We start from the raw sequence: 27026 nt of genomic DNA, 5'->3' as shown, positions 1-27026 counted from the left end.
GTTGCACTCACAGCACAGAGCGATATCCCAATTAATGAGTCAATCCGCCATGATTCTTCTTGTGCATGTTCGGGAACTACTTCCACCACGCATCAGAACGCAGCACATGCTTTTATTGTCTGTTTTCCACGTGTTTGTCGCTTTGTGCGCAAGACTGTTTCTTTGCTACGAGTTGAGTATTCTTTGCGTAAAAGACAAATAAAAAAAAACACACAACTACGAATGGTTTCTTTTGTGGCTGACGAGAAGAAGAAAAAAACTCACACACAAAGAGTAAAACAATTTACTCCCGCACACACGAGACCGGGTTTCCGGGATGGGAAATGGGAAGATTTTCCACTCTCGCACTCGCTTTGACGGACGGTACGATTGGATAAAATGTGCGTTCCCGTTCCATGCTCTGGTGAGTGTCTGGTTAACGTATTTTCACACATAGGCGTAAGGGATGAGGTTGATATTTATGTTTGCGATGAGTTCTACCAATACCAACATCACTGTTTAACTGCTGCTGTGCTGTTGTTGTGTGTTTTTTTATGTGGAGCATATTGCATAAAAGGTTGTTTGTTAATGATATAAATTGTAAAAAAATAAGGTTTCAAATTTATGTTAATGAAGAGTATTTGAATCAAATGTATTTATATTTAATTAAAATATTTTCTTTATCATAAGGCTAGGACAGTTCGCTGACAAGACAACACAAGACAAGATTACTTTTGGATGTCATGATACGCTAAATCGTGTAAAATAATAACCAGAGTGGTTAGAACACAAAAAGATGAGAATTAACTCACTCACTCTCGACTAGTGATTCACTCGTTTGCGCTTCAAATCACTCAATAAGAGGGAGTCACTATTTTGTTATTCTATTTGAATTTAAAACACTCAATAAGATTATATTTACAGCCAATTATATTTACCCAATTTCTAATCAGTTAACTTTTATAAAATACCTTTATACGAAAAAGAAACTAACTAAAAAACTTATCTTTGAAAATGGAGTGATTTACATAAAATAAAACTAACAAAACACTTTAGTCGACTATTACTGAGTGATTTTAAATTCGAAAAGGTAAGTCGCAAATTCAGCGCAGCTTCATGCGCAGTATTAAACTCACTCACTCACTCTTACTCAGTACACATCTCTTGAACACAGAAAACTGACAAAGATGCGATTCGAACCAAGGATGCTTGGTGTATATGTGTTAGACAATATAGACAAAACGTACATTTGATTTAGCCAATGTATATTTTTATGTATTAACCAATGAGCCAAGATAATTAATATTTTTTTAAATATAACACGACTTCCTTTCACTTTGTGTTTTATTATAGCAAAAGAGAAATAAGTGTTTGCTTACAAAGTATCAACACGGATAAACCAACACCCGGAAAAACGTCTTAGTGTGTAATTACTTAGCTAGAACTATATTAATAACTTGTTTACTTTATCATTTATTGATGTTATTTTAACATTATTTATTTATAATCAATTATTACATTTTCACTGTGCAAGATTGAAAAGTTTAGTTGCCCAACAAATATGATGAACGAAATTGGGTTGTAGATTAAAATAAATATATTATATTTTTTTATAATTTTTTATCTTGGTGTTTGATTGTCTATCTTATTATTTTTTATGTTAACTAAGTAATTATCCTTTTTTAATCATTTACAAATTTATTTTTACAATTAAAAAAACAATTCTTTAACATCCCATTCATTACTAATATTTAAAAGTATGATAAAAACGTATAACAACACAAAAAAGAAAGAAAACAAAAACAATGGAAAACATTATGATTAAGGTAATTGATACAACCTGCTCGACGAGTTTCATTCATCGACCAGTTTTTACTACCCTATACACTCACAAAAAAGGGTTCTTATCCTAAAAATCAGCCTTTACGGACTTTACATGAGAGAAAGCATTTACTCACGCTAAACTGTCCGCCTACTCGACATACTCATATTCTCTCCCTCTCTCTCTCTCTCTCTTATCTTCGTTGAGATGCTTTGGCCCTTCATTTTTTCAAAGAGCCATCCCTTTCAAACTTGCATCATTTATGTATGAGCATCCTGTGCCCTTCGTCTACTTTTCCAACCCTCCACCCTCCCGGGCGGAAAAACGCTTCCAGTGTCTTCTATTGCAACATCTCTCGTTGTTTTGTCCGTACGCCGAAACACATGTGCGTAAAAACTTTTCTCCCAAAAAAAATCCTCACAAACGCCGCTGCATCTGCGTCGAAAGAGCGTAGACAAGCGTTTGCGTGTGTGTTTTTCTTTTTGTTCCTTTCTCATTATTTGGGAATGCTTTCCCTGTTTTTCACGCACCAAAGTGGATGTTTTTCATCCCTTTTCCCATTCAAACTTCACAGTTAGTCAACACATTTAGGAGAGCGTGTCTGTTTGTGCGCTTTATGATTGTTGTAGTTTTTTTTACTGCTTTGTTTCTGTTGCCCTTTTTTGCCTGATCTGGTTACTTTGCGTTCGCCACGTTCTGACGAGACACCCACAATCCACACACAAACACACACTCGTGTACAACGATCCCGAAGCAAATGCGCGAGAGTGAACCAAAATGCCACACCAACTGTAACGCTCACACGCGGTAACACGCATGGGCCTGAGTGTGTGTGTGTGTGTTCGGTTAGAGTCTTCCCTTTTTTATCAAAATATCAACAGTGGTACAGATTATGATAGGGACCATTATGCGCTTAGAACCCAGCGTGAAAACATCGGAATCTCGGCCCCAAAGCACTCAGTACGACGCGATTGTTGAGCCGCACGAGATGTTTCACCGTCGCGTAGCCTTAGTGTCGCGTATCGCGTGCTGCTAGTAGACGTGCGTTACGGTTCAACCGGGGGATCGGCATACGAACACACATCCGTCGTAAGAGTACATCCGATTTTTTAACGGTCGTTTTTTAATTGCTACGTGTTTTAGTGCAAATGACACTGCAAGTGTGACTAATCAGGAGAAAGTTGAGCAACAAAAAAAAAGAAATTAAATTTGCTTTAGTTTTTATTTCCCAACAAAATGACACTCGTCAGTAGGAAGTGAAGTGAATTTCACTGTGCATTGCAATGCTTCCGCAATCTTTTGCAAAATCAGGTCATATTTATTTGCTGTCGGAGGTTTTGTGTGTATCGATTGCCGGCTAGAAACAATTGCAACACGCCAAGCAACACGCATGATAAGACCCACTTTTCTAAGGTTTACCATCGCGGTGATAACACAAACACACCCTTCCGACACTCCGAGATCGGTTGTGTGCATTTTAGTACGTGCTTGATACCAATTAAACAAAACGTAAAGATAAAGTGTGATTTGATGTGACAGCAGAAGACAAAGTGCTAATAAGCATCCGTGTGTTTAAGCAGCATAAATATTGTGCTGTTTGTCAAGGTGTGTGTTGTATGTGCCGTTCCTAGTGACGCAGCGGCAAGCAAGAACAAAACCGGGAAAGTGAAACAACCAGCCAACAACAATGGACATGACCACGTCGAAAAATCACAGCTCGGTCAGCGAACACATAAAGCGGCCGATGAACGCGTTCATGGTGTGGTCCCGCGGCCAGCGGCGCAAAATGGCTCAGGACAATCCGAAGATGCACAATTCGGAGATATCGAAAAATCTTGGCGCCCAATGGAAGCTGCTAACCGAGGGCGAAAAGCGACCCTTCATCGATGAAGCGAAACGGTTAAGGTAAGTGAACGCAAAACAGGCAGATTCCCCGTCGGCGGTGTCCTTTCCCGTTGCAGCGAACCACAAACAAACGAACCATCTCATCATGATGAAGCGAATTAAAGCGAATTCTTCATGAGGTTAGGTGTTTTGGCAGGGTTGGGTCGTAAATAATTTGTGAACAAAAAAAAAGTTGCGCAAGAGACCTCCTGACTCATGCTATTTGTTTTCATATAATGGCGACTAATAAGGAAAAGAGGGTTGGAGACAGTCGCCGGTGATAAGGCATATACTCCACCACTGGATGATGATGATGATGATGATGGTTCAGTTCCCACTGTTTCATGTTATCGATCATCATAAACGTGTTAGTACACATTTGAAAAACAAAACAAAAAAATGGAAAAGATTTTAATGCCGGCTTCAATCGATTTGCTCCAGGAACGTGAGCTGTAAAGCCCTTGTCGAGCCCTACTAATTAGCTGATATTTGAGCAATTGTTGGAAGTGCGAACAGTCACTGTATTCCTATTATAGTAAGGAAAGATTGATAAGCTGGTTGGATTTGGAAACCGAAAGATTGCGCTTTTATGGTGGTGCAAATTAAAAAAAAAATGAGCAAATTATTTGTAATTAATCATTCTCGAGCGGAATGGAATTCAATTAGTTTCTCTACTAATTCAATTTTGTTTTCTATAAATTTTCAACATTTTTTGTGAAAATGGTGATGAAGAAGGTGATGGTTAAAGTATCTTTAAAGTATTCTATTTGATGTTACTATTTTTATCCAAGAAGGACTCTTTAGATCACTATTTTTTGATGATATGTGAAATTTGTTATCTTAGACTAGAGCATGTATGTTTGAGAACGTTAAACTGATGAGTACCTTAGGCTCGAATTTACCTCTTCGTCATCATGAGTCAAATGTCAAACCCAAAGTCCATTTTACGCAATGAGTGACTCGGGTCTTTGCCGATTCATTGAATGTTAAAAAAAAGCATGACGATAGTCTTCGAATTTCGAATTTGGATTTTAGACATATTGAGAGCACATACATTATATATAGAAGTATATGTTATAATGAAATATAAAATATAGATCGTTTAAAAAAATCCACCAATTAATTTATTTCTTAATTATGAATTACTTTCTTCATCATTTATGGCATTTAAATCTTCTATATTGATTTAAGCACAAGATCATTTTAATGCTGGAATTTTATCGAAACACAGATAATTATTATGTGTTGAATTCAGAGACAAACAGTTTGAAGCAAATGACCCTATTTCCTCTATGTCCAGGTTATTTAACAATAGATTCGAGCACTTTAACTTTAACAAAAATTTGGGGAGGATGTTAGGCCTTGTTAAACCAGTCAGCGGAAGATTTCAAATTTTCATAAATATTGAACATTTAATTTACATTTTCAAAAATGTTCTCAAGCCCACAGATGTCCACTGAAGTAACAATATAAATTACATGTAACAACTAATCTAATATTATTTGCGTTTGTAAAATCTTGGAATCTTTTTCTCGTCATTTTTTTTAAAGAAGCAAACAATATTGTTGAACGAATGATTAAAATCAACGCCAAAATAAGAATTCAAAAGAAATTTAAACACATTTTTTCAACAAACAATCATAAGAATGGATAAGTTAACTATATCAATCTCATTTAAATATGTTTTATCAATTATTAAATTGTTTTTAAGTCGTCATTATTTTACCTTACTAATTTTTATTTAATAGTCCAAAGTATTTTACCAGTTATATATTTTTTATTTTGGTTATGTAAATAATAAAAAAAAACTAGGTTTAAAACGGAAATCCTTTTCATCGTCACTTTTGAAGAACAATAAATTTGTCTATTCCAACAATGGAAAAAATAGTATATTTACAAACAAAAAAAACGATTACACAATCTTACGAATAACATAACACGCCAAGGACGTTCTCGTCTTATCTGATCCATAATACGTAAAGACGGTACGGTTTCTATCGCATGTAAAATTTGCAAAATTACGCAACATATTTGTCGCAAAAATTGGAACACACTAGAAACCATTCCAGACAAATTACAATTGTACAGCTGGTTTTCAGAAAAAACACACACGTCCCAAATCTCGAAAGCTCCAGATCTGAAAAATAACCATATATTGTTCGTCAAACAAAAAATGCCCTTGTATGGATTTGCCCAATCAAAACCAGATGTGTTTAATCACGACCATGTAGCCAGACCTTTCAAACCAAGACCACGGCCAACTGAAAGAGGAAGAGCCAGAAACAATCGCGTTAACGTACTTCAACGCTTAGTCGGTCGTAAAACATTTTTACTGCATGGCAAGAGTGTATTGATTTAGAGAAGAAATTCTTTCATCAAACACTGCGTCTTTTGTGTGTGACATAACCGTTCTCATTAGAGGTTCCCTTTTGCATGAATACGGCCTACGGATGAAAGTGCACCATTGTTGCTGAATAAAACACATCCTTTGAAAAGAAAGCCAACTGCACTGATTTGCTTTTTGGGTAGCTAAAAGCAACCAGTGCATGATCATAATACACCCCATGTGTGTTTGTGTACATCCCTTCGGTGGTGATCCTTTGGTAAATAGCCGCATCTTGGTAAGCGGCACCAGCTCGACCAACAGATCCACAAGTAAACACAAGCAGAAGAATTGGTATAAAACACTAAAATCTGGAACGATTTAAGCACAACGAGACGGATGAGAACGGAAATCTTGACTCGCGTGACATACGCTTGTTGTTGTGTTTGAAGAGAGGAAAAAAAAAATATTTACGACTACACGACCCCCGTCGGGTGACAGTTTCGATTGTTGGGAAAACTAAACATCCTGCTGAAGGACACTTCCATTGGTCCTCACAACCATAATTTGCATTCGCTGTTGTGCTGTGAAGTGATAAAAATCAACCATAAGGGAGGATACGGCAGACGACAACCATCGGTGGTCAAGTAGGGCTTTGAAGTTGAGTTTTTTTTTGCTGATCGTGTTTACTGTTGACTGAAGCAACACAAGAACTGTAACGACACTCTCGTGACAAATGACACTTTTGCATCTGGTAGAATAGCTACGAATTTTACCCTTTTACCAGCAGCAGCAGCAGCAGCTAGATTAAAATGTTAAGCAAAGTGTTCTTTTGTTGACTGTTATTATTAATTGAAAATCATTTAAACATGGAAATGGAAACCATATGTCGTTTTTTACGTTTCATCTTCAACTGTAGTCCTTAACAAAACTAACATAATCTTACAGAAGTAAACATTACAAATAAACAATCATAGTTCTGATGATTTAATATTGCTTACTGGGTAATTATATTACTTTATGTAGGGTAAATTGGCAAGATGGATATTCTCTGTAGTCTAAGGACTTTTTTTTAAATAATCAAGGATATGTATCCTCAGTGAGGAGTTTTTTTAAACAGCACAGGAGCTGAATCCTAAAATATTCTAGTTGAATCCTCAAATATTACCGTACCATAAAAAAATCATAAACCCTAGATTCTCATAGATATAAAAATCTTTAAAGAATCATTCTTTAAGATATTTATTATGTTATTTTATTGTTTTTTATATTACATGATTACGGCTTTAACCGTGTTGTCAGCCACAGAGGGCTGAAGTGATTGCAATTTTCACAAGGCATTTCCTCCTTGTCCTTTGTCTTAGCCCAAGTACCATACTCGGTTATATTTATTATGTTTTTAGCTTTAAAATTGTTTTTAAAATTGCGTTGTTTTATCAGTATTCATCAGCTAAAGACATAAAACATACGTAAAAATTTTAGTCTTTGGTCACTTTAGTATAGAAGATGCTTAAAGATTTATGTATATATGAGGATTTAAAAACCTATGAGCATTTATGAATCTTCAGAATAGATATTCAAAGTCATGCATTCAGTTCTGTCTCAACAAGAAAACATTTCGGGATAATTCGTGGATAATTTAAAGAAGTGCATCGCTGCCAGAAGTTTAAAAAATACGTGCGTGGATAATTATTTAAAACATCGATTACCCTTGAGTGATCGTGAATATCAAGACATGAACTTCATGATATTGTTCAACAACTAAATGTTTATTTAATTATGTCGCAGACTTTGCACAAAACGCTATAAATAATTCAAATGCAAACAACAAACTAGGAACTATTTATGACACTTGAGGCCATACAAACTAATTACGATCAGTAATATTTATCTAGGAAAATCTTGTGAGCATGGCCTGATTTTTGAAAAGCTTTTAATTATTATTAAAACTTATAAGAAAACAGACAGGATGATGCTTGATCGTCTCAAATCAAACAAAGAAGAAAACCCACAAGAAAATTTATTTACAATCGCCTTACTTTGCCTTTAGGAAAGTCAAGTTCCGCATGAGATTTGAACCCCAATCTACAGTGTATTAGACCGAATGCTAAGCCACAGCACTAAAGAAATGGCACTCTCGTGATATGTTTGCGTACCAAAATAAGCTAACACTCTTCCCATATCTTTGGTAGCTCGTAGCAAACGGAAAACCGGATGTCCAGGAAAATGTATCCTTTCCGGAGGGGAAACGAACCTTAATTAAGAGAATGAAACGACTTAATTACTTTCCGCAATTATTCCACCCACCCACTAAATGACCACTGTCCGACACTTACGAGGGAGGTTTCACACCGGTTAAAAACATTTATTGAGCAATCTTGTCTGTTAGCTCAATCACAATGTGTCATGTTTCTTTTCCGATAGTTTCATTTATTAATCCAGCACCGGTGAATTCATTTCCATTCCATCATCGGTCCGTATGTTAAATTGTGCGTACGTTTTGGAATTGTCACACCATTCTGGTACATTGTTTTCCCGTTTTAGAAAGGATTCATTATTTTGCTTTGAGTAAGTGTTAACACGCCCATTGTTTCCTTGGTTCTCTTCTCCAATGCACCAGACATAGGCCGTTGATGCAATTCCGATGCATTTCATCGAATTGTTGACGTCAGTCAAATGCCAACGGACGGTCGTGCAGCTACGGGTTGAAATAAATGAAACCATCGATAAAGGGTCGAAAATTACTGCCTTTTTGTGTGGCCAAATGTAGCCTTCCGAACCCCCGTTTCGGTAACTTCGTTCACACTATGAATGAATGAATTTCGCTCAATGGCAACAGACTTCTCACTCAGGCAAAGTGCATCACTGAAGTTGTACCGAGAGCTTCCGAGGTCCGTTTGTTTCAGTCTATTGTGTGTGTGTATTTATGGAGTCTGGCTTAAATGTTCTCATCGGAGCTGTGTTGTGTTTCAATTTTAAGCCCATTGTCACTGTACTGTGACACCCTCTGAGTCTACCTCAAAAAGACAAACAATCAAGTTGACAACGAGCTACGGCACTCCTAGGCACGACCAGGCGTACACTGCAATTCTGTCCCAATGTATGGCGATTGTTGGTACTTTTGGGACAGTACATGAGGGAAGCACCAAGCGGTGTTTGCTGATTTCTTTCCAACGATACTAGCCTTGATTACATTACCCTTCGGCTTCATCTATAGCCGGCAAATTCAAACATCATTGTGGACATCATTGGCAAACCGATGTTGCGTAGAACACAGCCTCAGAAAAATGAATGAATAGACGAAGATAAAGAGTGAAAGCGTTTGTGTGCGTGAAAAGACATTTTATTTAATTTTCCTTCGCTTTCTTCGGAACGATCATCAAGGGAAAGAAAAACAGAAACAGATAAAAGACACTCAGGCATGGTAGAGGCAAATAAACAATTTCTTGTGCTGCACACACACATGGATATGTGGCTTACAGGAGTATAAGCTGCAAAGCAAACACATCTGGAGTGTCCTTTTCGATGTTGATGTCTCCCGTAAGGAGAAGTTCACCGAAATGAGATGAAAACGGCAAAATAATACAGTAAAATTTATTAGTTTCTGTTCTTCTGGAGGGTTTTTTTTTGTTGTTGGTTTTGTTCGACTCTGCCTAGTTGTAACATTCGGAGCCATATGAAAGGAAGTCCTTGACTCACACACGCTATTATGATGCCTGCCGTATCAAGTGGCAAGTAAATTACAATGCGACGGAAACGCATGAAACACAAGCAACACAGAACAACGGATAGAGCAACAATCGCTAGCAATCGGCAGAAGAATAGGTTCGACCGCATACTTGAGGATGTTGATGCTGGTGGTGCTATCTGTCTTAAACAGCAGGATTCATGTTACACAAAACTAATTTAGAGCTCATGTTTTGCGCACACACTCGACAAAGGTGGTTGAGGTTTAATGCGTTTTTGGTTGACTTTTTTTCTGTTGCTTCCCTTTTTCGTTGTCACTTTATGACGGGATTGGTTCGTCCTTCATTGGGTGTGTGTGTTTTTTTAATGACTTTTCGTACAAGACATAACCGTAGCAGGAGATAAACTGTAGCTACTTGATGGTAGTAGCACCGACAGGGACATAAAACTAACGTGAAGTGAGATAAGGCAAAGGAAGGTTTTTTTTTTCTTGTCTTGTTGGGGAAGGAATAATACAGTGCAAACATTTACAAAGTGATGCTTTGTTATATTTACACATTTATTTCACATTTATTAGAAGAACATTTCAAATGGATAACAAAAAATTATGAACGCGGTTTATTGTGATGGAAGTCGGAATTCCTAACATTGCACTTTAAATTGTTACAAATATTCACTCCAACAACACTCCCAAAGGGGCACACTAGCCTAAGTCACACAGTCAGGAGATATTTTGCAAACAATAAAGATGACACAGTGCGATAAACGCCCGTTTCGGGTGTCATATCAGATAAGTAGCAGAGCACAATCCGGAACTTTACACCCCACGCATAGAAGAAAGAAGTGCCGTACCTTCTTTTGGTGCTCTTTTTTTAAAAAACACGCATCCAACCACGTGGAGAAGGTGCGAACGGAACTAGCTGAACACGAAATGTTCAGCCCTCCCGGTACAGCTCACCAAATCCGCTTATCAGTCACACGTTGTTGGCAAGCAGGGTATAACATTTGTTGATAGCTTCTCCATCACGAGGAGGGGTTTTTTTCGTTTTTTTTTTCAAATTGTTCCTGGCTTTTAGCTAAAGCACTATTCAGCTATAGAGGTTACTGTTTTTGTATTTTTAGTTTTTGTTTCCTGAAATTACATTGAATATCTTTTACTAGTCATCGAAAACAATAGATTTATGTAGCTGGTGTCTTTTTTTAATTTCTTTAGCTGGAAGTGCTTAGAGTTTAAGTTCTGATTGGCCAAGGGAATATGACATAAGGGCTCAATCAACCACTATGTAACGCAGGTAGAGGTATTACTGTTAGGATCTTCAAAAACATAACCTAGCTTCATTATATCAACTATATTAACGACTGAAGAAGAGGGGAATTGGTTACACATAATGATTTTTGTCTTCAATATACAGCCCACCCAAGATTGTTAAAATACGATCAACATTACAGTTCTGCGAAAAGCTTAAAATCGAAAAATGAATCTAATAATTTCAACGCAACCCCTTTAAACGAAGGGGCAACTCGTAGGTTAACTAAAGGTGAAGAACAAAATCATAGAGCAAATTTTAAATATTTATCTTTCTCAAAGGTTTTGCTACGAATACTGCATAACATAACACAAAAATTAAATAATTTTCATCAAACCCAAAATTACAATTCACTTAGAGTAAAATTTATAAATTGATGTATTTTAATGCGAATTTGTTGAAATAAGATTCTTTTCCTCCAATAGTGATATAAAGAAAAAAGAAAAAAAATATTGAAAAAATAAAAAAATCTATAAATTTGCCAATCTCCTAAGGCTATAGCCTTAGCTTTTTTTTGAGTAATATAGCAAAATTTTATTATATAAATTGATTTACTTTAATGCGAATTGGTTGAAAAAATTTTTTTGTACTCAAATATTGCTTTAGATAAAAAAAAACAACAAAGAAGAAAACAATAAAAAAATTCTAAAAACTTGAAAATTTCCCAAGGCTATAGGTATATAGCCTTAGCTTTTTTCTTGAGTAGTTTAGCAAAATTTATAAATTAATGTATTTTAATACGAATTTATTCTTATAAATTTCGTTTCACTCAAATAATGCTATAGACAATAATTGGAAACAACCCAAAAAAAATTGGGAACGAAAGTAATAAGACCAGTTTTTGTAAAACACAACGAAAACATGAATACGATAACGCTTGCTTTATTCGATTTGCACATTTAATTCCAAATCAATTTAACGGATTATTTCGGGACGCTTTTATATTATTCGCCGTGCGCCTCACAATACGTGTTACAACGGCAATCAACTTCAAACCATCGAAAAGATTACTGTACTACCGCACAGTAATACATCAAATTGTCTGCACTGGGTGAAAAAAAATCGCCCGGTTCCTTCGTTGTGCTTATTCCGGTAAAGCGGTTACGTACGGCAATCAGAAATCATATCCATCAGAAGCTGGAGCTCGTGCTCGGCGACAGCAACACAACAAATCCAGCAAAAAAAAGGACGAAACAATTGTTGGTGAAGCGTACAACAAAAGTAGCATAATGAGCGAACAAATGGTACGCTCGATGAAATAATGAAAAACAGGATCAAATTAATTTCCCCCATTGACGTTTGGGGGCGAGTTGGTAATGGAGGCGCATGGTAGATGACGTGATGAGGGGGGATTGCGTATCCCAAAACCGTGTCATAATCCTTCGCACTTTGTAGCATTCTCCCTTTCTCCCTTCATCGACCCCCTGTACGGGATGATGGCGGATGGAAAGATTTTTCAATTCTTTTTTAAATGCAAATATTCCTTCCCTATTTGCTTTCCAAGCAGGAGAACTGCCACCCGAAGCAGTACGAGCCCATTTTCCAACGGTAACATACATATGTGCACATGCCCACATTCGACCGTTGCATGGCGCCCCGTACCGTGAGTGGGTGTTCCGTATTATTTTATTTCATTTTATAGCATTTTATTCCGCACGCAATTAATAGCGCAATTGTCACGCATTGTTATCCGCGGAGTTGTTCGATGTAGTCGCTGTTCGATGCGCCGGATGAGGCGGTTCGTACGGAGCGACTCATTGTCGTACATAAAACCAGAAGCAATTTTGTCGACCGATTCTCCGACTCGATGGTAGTTTAGTCATAAAAACTGAACAATTGAATCTGTTTTCGGCCGTGTCTAGGTTTGGCGATTTGTGTGCACAAGGGAAGCAATCATTTATTTGATTATTTTGGCGGATTATCCTGAACTTAGTGTATTGATACTGAATTAACCTATCGACAGGGGGCTAATAAATTGTTTGTCGTTTGCATTTTGAAGATCGGAGAGAAAAATTAATCCTTCATGAATGGGGTTTATTATTTTATTAAAAACAACTAATGCTTCTATCACCATGTCACAAAAACGTTTGCTTCTGATGCAGTTACAGTGATGGTCAACAAATTAAGACCAACGTATGCCTCGCAATATTTTTTAAACGGTTCTCTTTGATATTTGTGATGGATATGCGTTTCTTCAATTACCGAAAACAATTCTCTAAATAATTGTAATAATTCGAACATGAAACCGTTTTTATTTTTTCAAATAAAGAACCTAATTTTAATTTTCATAGAGCTTCACTTGTAGAGCTTTTTCCCAAAATCAAAAATAACTTATTTAATAATAATTTGTACTATCAGTGGGTACACCATCCAATGGGCTATTTTAGCTTGGACATTATTTGTTTAAATTTCTTATGTTTGTCTGCAAAAATTATAAAGACACAAAAGTGGTCTTACTTTTGTAGGCAACAAAAACATATTGACTAAGGTGGCAATTATCTTAAAAAATTGTAATTATCATCAAAGAAAACTTTTCGTTAATTTCAAGCTCGTATCGAATATTGCACTGTTTGTTAATTTTATTTTTTTCCATTATTATTTGGTCATATTTATCCGACCACCACTGTTTTAGATAGTGTTTTAATATTCATTTGAAATTGTAAAAAGAATGCTTTGATCAAACAAACACGACTGAACTGAGAAAAAATGGGGAAAATTCTTCCTTTCTCGGAATTACGTCCACGGCATAAATATCATTCTTATCAGCAAAGCATTCAGTATACACAGACACAATGGTTTCACTCATTTCCCCCATGCCTAGTGGGATCATCAAATTCTCCGAAACCGGCGTTCGATTCGTGATACGGCAAGTAAACATAAAATTATCGATTACGAAATTACCCTTTTTGCCGGCAACTGCGTGTGAAGCGTGACCCCGGCATACCTGGGATATGGTTCTTCATTCGTTCTTACAACGTGTTGATTCAATGTCAACATTTGTTTTGAACCCATTTCGGTTCGATAAGTTTCCTGATATTATTTCCAAAAAATAAAAACCTTTCAGTCACACCGTGCAAGCTGCAATCGGGTTGAAATCTCTCGATGTTTGTAACAAAAAAAGATACACAAAGAGCTGTGGTCCGCTTTGCTTGAATTGTTATCGAAGAATTAACTCATTTTGTTTATTTAAACATTAATTTAAAAAACCTTTGCACACTTTCATTCACAGAGCACTGCACATGAAAGAGCATCCCGATTACAAGTATCGGCCACGAAGGAAACCGAAACCACTGGTGAAATCGCCAACACCGAACGGATCGAACCATTCGAATGGGAACGGTTCGTCATCGGTGAAGGAGGTAGCACCCCAATCGCAGTCACCGGTCGGTCGGACCTCCTTCAGCCCAACCCAGCTGACGACACCGGTCGGTCTACCGCCCGGCATCTTCCCGTCCTACCACTTCGCCTACGATCTGCACCAGAAAGCGTTCTGGAACCTGTACGGGCCCCATCTACTGTCCACCGTCGTACCGTCTGCGTATGCCGTGCCTCCCCATGCCGCCCTGCCACTGTCCTACATCAAACCACCCAAGACGTCGCCTCCCTCGCCGATGGCACCACCCTCACCGATACAGTCCAGCAACATCATCTGACCTACGCCACTGCGCTACGGCGCCGACCATAATGTCTAGTTAATTTGACCGAGGTAGTAATTCTCTCAACCTAGAATACATATCGTTCCAGGCCTAGGGGAACGCATTTATACGCATATCAAAGCCATGGTGTAAAATAGTGTGTTTCTTCTCAAAAATAAACCTCCCATCACTGAAAAGTCCTTCATGACAAGATAATGCGAATGCGTGGCGTGTGTTTGTGTGTCGGCAGTGCTAAAGCTCAAGCAAAGAAAAAGCTGATAGGTTATTTATGAACAGATATACATATAAATCGGCACATACAATCTTACCCAATGCGTTCGTTTTCTCACCCTTTCACGCGCACAATCAATCGTTGTCTATCTTTAAAAGACTTTCTTGATGGTAGTGTTTATTTTTAAAAACTGTAAAAGTTGCCTAATAAGTTTCTATCATTCATCTCTAAATGGTGGTAAACATGTGTAAAATAAAAAAACAAATTACTACAGCAAAAAGCATCCAGGTGGATAGAAACCTAATGCCTAATGATGGAATGTATTATTGTAAGAGTAACAAACAAACAAAAAAATATGTGAAATGCTGTTAGTGTTATAGTAAGTAAGAAACAGCAACAGTAAACTGTCCAAAATGTCTCAAAGTAATAATAATAAAAAACACTTACTTAAGATCTATGAAAACGATCGATTGCGAACCAAGATGTGAACACGAAGACGAAACAAATGAAGGTGACAAATGAGTAACGCGAGCGCAAAAAACATAACAGCAAACCGGGTAACGCGTTACCCTTCTTAGCGAGCGTTAACGCAATTTATACCATTTTAAACGGTATGATAACGGCCATTGTGTACATTGTGATAAGGACAGATGTAAACGCACGTAGACGAACAAAAACCATATCAACGAGTGAAAGCAAATATACGCCACATAGTTGACCGCATTTTACCGTCACCGAGGGACAAGAACAGCAAAGATAGAGAGAGAGAGAGAACACACACACATGCTCGCACACAAACACCACAAACGTTTTGCTCATTTACGTTTCGAGTTTAAAGGTTTTGTTTGCGGCAATAAAAGCGGGAAGGAATGGTTTAATTTTACCTTTCTTTTAACAAAGTTTATTACATTGCTCAATTTATTTATAGTACTACAACCAGCTAGAGCCCAGTGAATTTATGGTCATGTCTAAACACCCACAATGGAGATAGAGTTGGATGACGGAGTTATGCTGCCGAAAGGGAAAATTAATCAAAATTGTTACCTATTATTATTATGCTTAGTTAACTCATGATTGTATATTTTAAGTAAAATGGAAAAAACAAGCAATGGAAGAAAATTGGACACAGAGACCGTTGCGTCACACATCGATCATCGGTCGGTTTTACCCATTGCAGAGGCTCTCTTGTCAGTGTTTAGTGTTATACACTACAATAAAGACAGTTTTAAGTAAAGCGAAATTAAATTGTATTTGTTTTTTTATGACTGCCTTTACTATATTATATTAACCTTTCCTTTTTTCAGAATTTAGTTCACATCTTCAAACAGCTTGGAAGGTCTGGAAGATCTTCAGTTCGTAAAAAATCCTATTCGCAGCCAAAAAAGCACAAGTGTCCCAGCAACATGGGAAACGAAAAAGATGCGTTACACAGCGTTACCATTTGATTGTTTCTAAATAAAATACATTCGTGTTACGGTGTTAGAACAATTTAAAGAGGTGAAAATTTGGTTGTGGACACAACGATTGAATAAGTTTGAAAATTTTACTTTAGTTCTAATGTTGATCAATTTTATAGAGAATTTTACACCTTAGTGGACCTTTGTTTAACATTTACTTGGACTCTTTGATTCACTGTTTAAAAAACAAAATTTATTGAAAAAGAATCAATTTAAAAAAAACATGATTTAGTTAAACAATTATCAAAAAAATCCTAATAGACATATAAACTAAGTAATGATGTAAAATTTAATCAAAATTTCACAATTCCAAAAATGATACGACACACATACATACGCCGAGCGATTCGAATGTCGAATCAAAAGTCCCTTTCTTTTCATCAATTGTTGCTCTCACGTGCATTGTTGTGCGTACAATAGACGGTGGTACAGGTTCCTTTTTTTCCATTCACACACATAAAGGCGGCGGTAACTTTGCACCGGATGACCATCATTTGCTTTGTTACAGTCGTGTACGTGACCGGTATCGTCAAAAAGGACATCGCAGTCATAACCCTTCCCGACAACAACAGAAAAAACCTCCTGCCAAATCATTCGTTTGACGTGATAAGGGGTGATAGTAACAACATTCTACCAGAACAAACCGTGCAGCGTGTGGTACAATATTTCGTCACAAACAACCCCATCATCATCATCATCAACAGCAACAGCGGCAGCATCCTTGTGCACGGTGTCTTCCTTCAACGATTCCCGCCCTCGAAATTTACGACAACCGGCATGTAAATAACAAAAGCAAATTTAAATATAAAAAATCAATCAAAACCCTAACCTCGATCCGATCGCGTGGGAATACAGAGTTTTCTTTTATTAACACTCATTGTTATCCGTTTGTGTACGTGCGAGTTACGACGCGACCCCAAACCGTCGGACAGGTGTAGTGATCCCGCTGCTGTCATGCGTGAATTGACTCTTAATGTGCTCCGAGAGGGATACGAATGGAAACTGGGCGAAAGGGATGAAAGAAACGATAGGCGAGAAAGAAAGAGCCCATTTTTTTGGGTTCACTTCCGGTCGCCAAATGATAACGGAAGCGTAACCCAGCTAACGACTGTCACCGGGATCGAGTGCAAGGATTGTGTTTGGTAAAGGTCTTACCTTTTGTACAGTTTTGGGACCAGTACGGCATTCAAATCACGTGCAGTACGCGTATGTGTTCGAATGGAACTGAAGCCTCACAATCATCTGCACCTTGAGTTAGTCCATTTGAAAGGACACGCGGCACTAATGCTTGTTTGGTATTATGATCCTTTTTTTTAAATCGCTTTTTTTAATTTAAAACAACAGTCATTTTAAACAAAAGTCAATCTCAGTAAGCTGTTTTGGGTTTAAAATTAATTTCTCCAAATTTACCCTGAACGGTAGCATACTTTTCCTTTCGGGGCTTATTTCCACTCATCGCCCAAGGGAACGAAAGAAACAATTTGTGAAACGTTTTGAATGGGGTGACGTACATAATGGGTGATGGCAATCATTTGGCACTGTCAAAATTTAGATACGAATTATTTGAATTTTATTTTAAAAAGGATATTACATTTAACAGCTTAAAAATTAATTTTAAACAATCTTTAAACAATTTTTAAAATAGCATTTATACTCCAAATTTATTTGAAGTATGAAATAAATATTACTTTCACATCTTATGTTTTAATTTTTTTTCTTACGTTTGATATTACAAAGATTTTTTCCATTTTATATGTGTTAGATAAATAAGTCAACAAGAGAATATTAATGCTAGGTATGTTTTAAATCTGTTAAAACTCTAATTTACCATCCATTTTGTGCTTAAAGTACTTTTAATCAGTTAAATTATATGAAAGTATAAAATTATATTAATGAAGATGTAATTTAACATAGAAATGTAACAAAAAAAAAATTAAATAGGATCATAAAATTTTCAAAATCCTTCGTAATTGTACCTTAAATCATATAAATGGAATATTTTAAATGCGTTATTATAAAATTAAAAAAATATTTTTAAAACGAGTAAAAGACCATCAATATTCTCAACGTATCAATTTTAATAAAATATTACCTAAGTCATGGTTCATCAAAATTATTAAAATTAAAAAATGTTCTATTTAGTTTCTTATATACATAATTAATTTCATTACTAAATAATTTGAACACAAAAATTATTAGTTCCATATGTACTACACTTAATTAATATTTTGACCATTTGTCTTCAAAAACAACTCGCAACCCCAACCGTGTCGAGGAGGGGTGAGATTCTGAAGTGAAAAATAAATAAGAAATTATGACACCGGTTGTGGTGTGGCGTTTATCTATCCCTTCTATTTTCCACTGAGCGATAGCTCACCCCTCGGGTTTTCCCAACAAGCTTACCCCATACGATATCAACACCGCAACCGTTTACCGATGGAAATCAACCGAACAAATTGTTGTTGTTGTTCACACCCGCAAGGCGTACCGAGCCACCCCATTTACGACGGCGTATACGTCACCCTATCTGGTTGAGTTAGGGGAAACATTTTCCGGGCGGGCGGGATAGATTTTTCCAAATCTGAAGGAAACACACTGGTGTGAAGAATCAACTAGCCACGATGGTTGATCGTTTTGTTGAGTGCCGTGGTAGAACAATCAAACGGTAATCACTTCTTTCGGGGTTGGGAAAACACCCCCAGTGTTAGGGGTGTTTATGATGAAGTTGTCTAAGTAAATGACGGGGGCAAATCGTTGGGACGCCTCTTAAAGCAGAAACAAATGAAGTGCATCGAAAGTGAAGTACTCTTGTGCCCGCTTATCGTTCGTTTAATGTTTGCACAAAGCATCAGCCGAACGATAAGCGATCAGGGGACAGCATGCGATCGAAAGCCCGAACCAACATAAGAAAGCATGAATATTTTTTCAAAAGACAGGAGATGTTATGAAGCGATTGAAAATGAAATTTTCTAATGAAAAAGTTAGCGAAATATACCTTGGCGCATATTCTTTCGATTCCCAAAATGAGCCTCCCACAGGCTCAAAATGGCCCCAATAAAATAATGATTGTTCACTGCACACAATCACAATAATTGTATTCAACTTGTTCGCTCTATTATATTTTTGGGCCGAAGTTTGGCCATCATTTGCCATCCACCACACCGTAAGCTGCTCAAACTCGCAGAGCACCATTCAGCGAAAAGAATGCCGAACGAACAAACAAGCATTAAATCATAATAAGCTTTTTTTGTACCTAATTAAGTTTGCCAAACAGACCTGGTGCCGATGGACGTTTTGAGGATTTTTGGTGAAAATTTTCATTCTACGAAACGCTACGGGAAAGTATGGTAGAAAGCATTTACAAAAAGAAAAACGAACACAGCGTGCAAGGACAAGACAAACGAAAGACACGAATGTGCGGAAGATTGTGCCATAAAAATGGTATCAGCGATAATGAAGCAATTTTCCGGGATCGTCTTTTCTTCGCAGTGTTTTCAGCAAAAGGCGAAGAAGAAAAAAACACGAATCGACGGATGAAAAAGTTCGACAAAAGTGAAGCCCTTTTTTATGTGAAGTTAGTTCAAAAGATGTTTAAAAAAGGAGATAAAAAGAAAAAAAGAAAGGTGAATTCGGTTGGATCTAAGTTGCTTTAATAAGAATAAGAAGGATGTTAGATTATTTTACCGATTATCTTACTTTTTTTCCTATATTTGTTGTCAACTTTTTATAAACTCTAAATGCCGCAAAAAAGGGATTCAAAAAAAGAAAACACACATACGCATTGCTTTCGATGCGATTGTTGATGGCGGATGGATAGCTACCTTCCTTGTTCGGGTAAGCAACACGCCATCAATGAATGATGGCTCATTTGCAGCTGAATTCAAACTAATTTCCACTCCCATCCTATCGCAGCGTGAAGCAATTATACGGTAAGAATTTTTTCCCCAATCTGTTCAAATCGCGCGCCCAGCAATTCCAACCAACCAGTCAGTCAGTCAAGTTCATTAACTTCATTTAGCGCAAAATATAATAAAGGAAAAGCATGAAGGATTTTTTTTTCTTCTCTACGCAACATTAGATTACAATAATTTGATAACCGCAAAAGTTGAAATTTTCATAATTTACAATCCTCTGGTTGTAAATTTTCTATTTTTACATTTGAATGTAACTCTATTATTCACAAAAGGTTGGATTCACAAAAGGATGTTATTTTTTTCTATTATTTTGAACTCGTCATAAACTAATAAAAATAAATTATAAATGTCTTGAAAGAAAAAAAAGAGGTTTATTTCTAAATGAAAGAATGATAAAAATGTCACAGCACCAGATCGATTACAAGAAAAGAAAAGCGACATTGTAACCCCACCATTCTTTCATTTTCACTGGTCTGGTGTAAGTACGCGAGCAGCGATAAGAATCGTCTTATTTCCGGTCAACCATCTTTATTGTGTCAAGTGGACCTACCCTGGCAAAAGTAGGAAAAACCCGGAAATGGTTCATGCCGAAATGAAATTTGATATTCGCTGTGCGCCCGCAACTGCTCGGGATAGAAAAACAAGCAACCGACACTTCTGAAAGGCGTGAAAGGGCACGTCTTGTGAAGAAAAGATTTGACATTTTTGCAAAAAGCAAAGATTACAATGAAACAAAACGTTTCGGGCTTTAGAAGGAAAAAATTGGTCCATTTTATGTTTGCGTAATGGTGCAAACAAAATTAGTGAAACATACAATAATAAATATATACTACAGTAACTAATACGGTCCACTTTCGGTCCAAAAAAAGCTAAGGCCTTAGAAGATTTCCAAATTTATAGATTGTTTTTATTTTTTGTTCTTTTTTATTTTGAAGCATCAAATAGAGTGAAAAGAAACTTATTTCAACAAATTCGCATTAAAATTAATCAATTTATAAAATTTTGCTTAATTACTCAAAAAAAATTAAGGCTATGGCCTTAGGAAATTTTCAAGTTTTTAGATTTTTTTAAATTTTTTATTGTTTTTTATTCTTGTTTTTATTCAAAGCATTACTTGAGTGAAAAGAAACTCATTTCAACCAATTCGGATTAAAATAACTCAATTTATAAAATTTTGCTAAATTACTCAATAAAAAGCTAATGCTATTCTTTTTTTATTTAAAGCATTATTTGAGTGAAAAGAACCTTATTTCAACAAATTCGATAAATAAATAAATTATGCCAAATTACTCAAAAAAGCTAGGTTTCAAAAAAGCCTGAGGAGCAGTGGCGGATCAAGCTTCTCGGAGGTCTAACAGTTCTAAACGGAATGTTAGTTGGGGCCCCAAAACTAAAGAGAGTTGCACTGTCGATATATTTAAATCAATGAGGTTTATTTTGCATAGATCCACAATGACCGATCGGAGGAAGTGCCAAAAATTTTGGGACCCCTTTAGCCTCGGCGCCGCTTAGTTTGCGTAGTGGATGATCCGCCATAAATATCCTAAAAGTATCCTGTTTCATGTCCTTTATGCTAGCCCGCTTGTTCGCTTATACAGGTTCAAACCTGTAGTTTAATGAGGTCGTTGGAAATGAGTCGTTAAACGAGCTGACTCCTAATAACGACTCATTCACTCATTTGAAATCAGATTTATCTTTACCCAAAACTTCAATGAACCATGTTTGATACCTTTTATATCAAGTTCTTCACAAATTAAGAATTTTTTTTAAGACAGTCTTCGTCGCCATTAATGCGGCATTTCCACACTTTCTACTGCTCTTGATAGATATTATAAACATAGTTAACACAATGATAAACAATATCACCTTAATAATAACAACACAAAAACAGCCCTACTCCTAAAACACTTTCTGTAATGGTAATATTCAAACATAGAGCAGGTGACGCAACTCCATCCAACCATATATTAACTGCACCGTAATGGATTATTATTGTCATTTAGATATTTATCAATTCATCGCCATGTTTCCGGATGCAACGCCAAACATGAGCAACCGAGCAAGCGAGCAAAATGGGTTCCCCGTAAAAGAAAAGAAACGTAACACACAAAAACTAACACACAAAGATAATTCGTTTTTTTTTCATTGATAAGCATAGCAAACACGGAACAGAAATCGCCCCGTATCGTAGAGCTCTTGCAGCAAAACGCACAAAGGCAATGTTTCCCGTTTATGCTCCTATTTGTATTGTTCGCGTATGATAACAGTTTTTATGGTTCTCCGATCAGTTTATCAATAGAACCCATTGATTCACGTTGGGTTTGGTATTTTGTGTGTAAAATGATTGTGTTCTTTTCTTTTGCTTTTTTTTGCAGAACCGTTGTTCGACTAACTTTCGCATTCTGGGACGCTGACGAGAGCCATAAAATCACCGTTCCCATGCTGCAGTTGTCGGATGTATGATAAATATTTCCTTCAGCATGGAACGGAGGTTTAGTGATTTTGATTTAATTATTCCGGTAAAGCACAAAGTCGGCGGCAAAGTAACTTGGAAACACATCCAAATTGTTGAACTTTACTTTCGTTGTGTAAATGAACAGGATCTTTTCGCTTAAAATAATTCAACATTAACCTCTGGACAAAAAAAGACAAGTGCAAAGTCTTCTTGCGATGGTTGTCGGGGGATGAAATATTATTTGCGATATCAGTTCTAGTCACCTCCGCCGACGCCCTTCACACTACGCAAAAGAACCGATTTTTCTTCCCTCTTCCCAAGAAAACCGCCGAAAGTGAAGTACCGCTTTTCCGGAAAACAGAGGATGTACACAAGTGCCTCTGTTTTACCATGAATTCTACCGGAATGCACCATTTCCGCGGTATTGCGCGAAAGTTGCCTCAAGAAAGACGGGGTACACTTTTCGGTAGCGGAAACACTACGACTCGTGTTTGCACTGGAATGTCTAAAACTTTGGCTCGCGTAATTTATCTCCTGCCAGCCGCAAACATCCGGAAAAAGTGCACACTTTCGAGACGGTTCGTTTGTTTAGCAAATTTTGTGCCAATTGCTTGGCAAACTGTGCACCAAAATTCTTCTCGTCGATGTGCAGTATCTTAGCAAGATCGCTAAATCGCGGCAGTGCCACTTGTGTACGGTATTTAGCCACATGCGGCTCATTATTGCTGATACAAAATAATGAGCGGAATATCTTCCTACTACTGTTACCAAACAATCTCTAAAATTATGGAAGGGTTTCTAAATTCCTTTTAAATCTTTTCATTCAAACATTTACTTTTAACCATCGCTTGAATCTCGTAAATACTTCCAGAAACAGCAACATTCTACGTGGTATCTCTGCAAATCACTTCTCAACATTGCCCTCAACAAGCTGAAAGTGTGGTTAGGTATTGTCGAAAATCTTTTTAATCCCAAGAATGAAGTAAACCTTCTCCACACATCGCTAGAGCACCATGGTTTAGTATTTAGTAATATGTTTATCCCTTCGAACGCATCAGCGGTGATAAGTTAAATGTGTTTCTAAGTACCTTCGCACCAAGTACTAAAACCTGAAAACTATACAGACGTTTGGCAAGCGAAAAAAAGGTGATCCAGCGATGCTTCTTATTTTTGTGGTTTTGTTCTTTTTTTAAATTTCAACTGCGAATTGATAAATGCTTGGAAGCAATCCCCATCGTAAGTGTAATTTTGAAAATAAGAAGTCAACTTTTTGTCTCCAAAATTCGTCCTGCAAAAGTCTCCAGAAATGATTTTACCTCAAAAAATACTAATCTTCTCTTTATTTGTTAAGTATTATATCATTTGTTATGGAGGTACTCAAAAAAAAGGAAAATTCTTCGTAAATATTCTAACTTTTACCCTAGTTAGAAAGGAACTAGTGGAACCTCTAATGGAACGATTAAAAGATGGGCATTTTTCATGGTTAACTAATTTAGAAAAATATATGTATATGTCCTTAGCGTGTCTAAAATCAAGATTCAAATCAAGACAAATATCTTATCACGAGCGAACTTGAAGATTTTGTTTATCATCTAGGAGAATATTCCGATTTCTGTATTTCTGTTTTAAATTTTGTTGTCTTAAATTTGACACGAACAGAAGAGTGTCATCTTAGTCAGCAGAGATTCCAGTTTTGAGGTTAGAGTAATAGTACCTAAGTTAAGGTATAAAAAAGTTTCATAGAAACTACATATAATTTTCGTTTTAGACTGTTTAGTACAACAAATACTAAATTCAATGCTTTTTCCTTTACATCATCAATGGCCCATGATGGTTAATGGTTGGGCACGTCTTGCTGACGTGGCAAGGACACACAATCTGTCTCCAGAAATGTGTACTTCAGTTGTAGACGAATCCTATTTTTTTTCAATGCCTTTTTTCTTAGATTAATACAAATATATAAAACATAAAATTGCCTTTCCCTTTCAATGAAACAATGAAATTGTTTTCATTCCACAAACCTACCATTTCTTGATGAACATCACATAGCGTCGCTAGTTCTAACCCGACTTGACTGCTTGCTGTATGATGATAACAGCATCCCAGTATGTACAACCTCAAAAAATATAGCAGAAAGCCATTCTCTGTCTGAAAGATATTCAACCACGCCACACCGGAATACTAACAACCTTCGAACGTTGCAGGCAAACAAAAAAAAAGAAAGGACATCCTTCGCCTTCATCTCCAGCTTTCAGTGGCGAAGGAAAGAAGAAAGTTGCGACATTAGCTTAAAAATGAAACCACAGCCACACACCAACAGGGATGGGGTCTGTTATCCACAGTGCTGTCAATTTGCTTGTGGCCTTTTCTTTTCAGCCAACCTCGACACAAAGAATCCGGCGACCGGGCCAGCACGCCAAGGAGCCAATGAAAGGAGCCATTATGTTGGCCGGAGTTTCCTTTCTTCCTGTCTTTGTGTTTGCCACATAATGGCGCACTGAAAGCGCACAAAACGTTAACGATGTTATCACGGATATATATCTTTCCTATTTCACGGCTCTTTTCTCCCTTCGGTTTTTCCGATTTTCCACCCCCCCTGGTTTGCCTCCACCATTCGGTCGGTTGTGCCCTCCCGGGGGCTGGTTATATTGCCGGCAGTGGTTCTAACACAGCCCAATGGTATTGCTGCACGACTCGGGTTTTCTTCATTCGGCGTGCTTCATTTATTGCACACCAATCTTTCTTTCTTTGGGCGTTTGTTTTTTCACTCGCTTAGCAATGGACCTCGCACTAAAAGTGGTCCATAAAAGGCTCCTGACAGATCTTTAATATTACAACACCCAAGCGTAACAAGCGGGCGTGCTGGGAGTACGAGTTGATTTTCTCATTTTATCGGTACGTGTTTCATTTCCGGGGTCGGGTGTAAAAATGAATGAAAAAAAGTGAAACCGTAGCACGATGAAAGAACAGGTTGTCGTTTATTTGTTCTTTTCTCATTCACTGCCTGAAGGATGGTGTATTTTTCAAGTAAATGATATTACCATTCTCATAATAGTAGTGGTTGAACTTGCTAATGAATATTATACAGAAACAAATAATGAAATTAAAAGAATTGTTTATAAGCAGGATACACACTTTGAAGATTATTAATATCAACAATCAGATTTTTGTTTCAAAATGGAAATGGAAAAGCGCATCTGCCTCCTACTTTTATAAAGTATGTCCAATAAACTGCCAACACCAACAGCATTTCCAGAAAACTGACAGAAACCATCATAAGCTTTAGTCATTCATTCCCGATCCTGCTGACTCCTTGGGTTGTAATGATGTGGTGACTAAACGCCATTGGTTATTTTTCAGAATATTGGTTAAGATCTTCTAGTTGATACTCCCCGGTGTATAGAGAGTGGACATCTCTTTATGTAGGCCAAGTTGTCGCTAACGCAATGAGACGGAATTTCTATTAGAATATTGACTAGGCTGGTGTACCAAGAAGCTAATTCTTCCTTCTCTAGAGTTTAGAACAAACACAAATAGTACTTGTGCTACACAAGGTACTGCGGCTGTTATAATTGCTCTTCAATGACTTCAATGTCCTAGCGATTATCTCAAGTACATACATATAAGTTCAATAGTGTTGCCCGTATACTTTAATGCCTTCACTGAATTTATGGACACTTTCCAAAACATAGATACTACACCCTCTTCCTACGAAGAATCTATGGACAAATCTTCGAGACATTGTAGAAACGGTTAAAACGATTACAAATCAGAATTCATCGGTCATGAATCACACACGCCATAGACCAAGCTGGTACCGATCTGTTTGTAAAGACAGTGAGTTAAAATTCATCTTTTCATATTTTTTTCAAATCTCCATCCATCTTGAATTTCCTGAAGGTTTTCCAGGTTTCGGGGTATGAATAAGTAGGTAATTTTTCCAATCTTTCGGGAGATCTTTCCATTTCTGGTACATAACAAACACCTGTTTTTAGTAGGCAAGTCGATGAAACAGCGACATTTAGTATATCAGCTGGACCAGAGACCTTCTTCAAGTTCTCTTAACCTCCTCAGTGATAACCAGAGTCTATGAATCTTCTGGTTAGCGGTATTTTTGCTTTTAATTGATCTCTTTTACGCCTTAGGCTGAGAAAATGAGATAATTTAATTATAAAAAACTTATAATTTGACACTACCAGTACCTATAAATCGGAAATCCAAACTTATTTTAAAAAGTAATGGAATTGGCAGGTTTTAAACTAATATCAAAGGTCATAATTTTTCATATAATTATTAATACTGCTCTTCAATATTCTTTTACGATAATTAAG

The 27026-nt window shown here is 36.9% G+C and overlaps 2 protein-coding genes across 3 annotated transcripts in view; both read left to right on the top strand.

The window, feature by feature from the left end:
* The window catches only part of LOC125768480 (single-stranded DNA-binding protein 3), a 447182-nt gene that overhangs the window by 267004 nt on the left and 153152 nt on the right, over positions 1–27026 (top strand). Inside the window, exon 14 of one of the 2 annotated variants that reach the window (XR_007418906.1) lies at positions 17493–17502. The exons of the other annotated variant lie outside the window; for it this stretch is intronic. The gene's annotated coding sequence lies outside the window, so the exon portion shown is untranslated. Of the gene's footprint in view, positions 1–17492; positions 17503–27026 lie in introns of those variants that run through there. 2 annotated transcript variants of the gene reach the window in all.
* On the top strand, positions 1628–16114 carry LOC125768489 (transcription factor Sox-14). Its single transcript, XM_049436231.1, has 2 exons — positions 1628–3706; positions 14232–16114. Exons 1-2 carry the CDS (start codon positions 3489–3491, stop codon positions 14653–14655), a joined length of 642 nt encoding a protein of 213 aa, XP_049292188.1. The 5' UTR covers positions 1628–3488; the 3' UTR covers positions 14656–16114.

Source organism: Anopheles funestus, chromosome 3RL (assembly GCF_943734845.2).
Source record: "Anopheles funestus chromosome 3RL, idAnoFuneDA-416_04, whole genome shotgun sequence".
Lineage (NCBI taxonomy): Eukaryota > Metazoa > Arthropoda > Insecta > Diptera > Culicidae > Anopheles > Anopheles funestus.
Note: the sequence above shows the minus strand (reverse complement) of the source record. Positions and strands in the feature narration are given on the sequence as shown.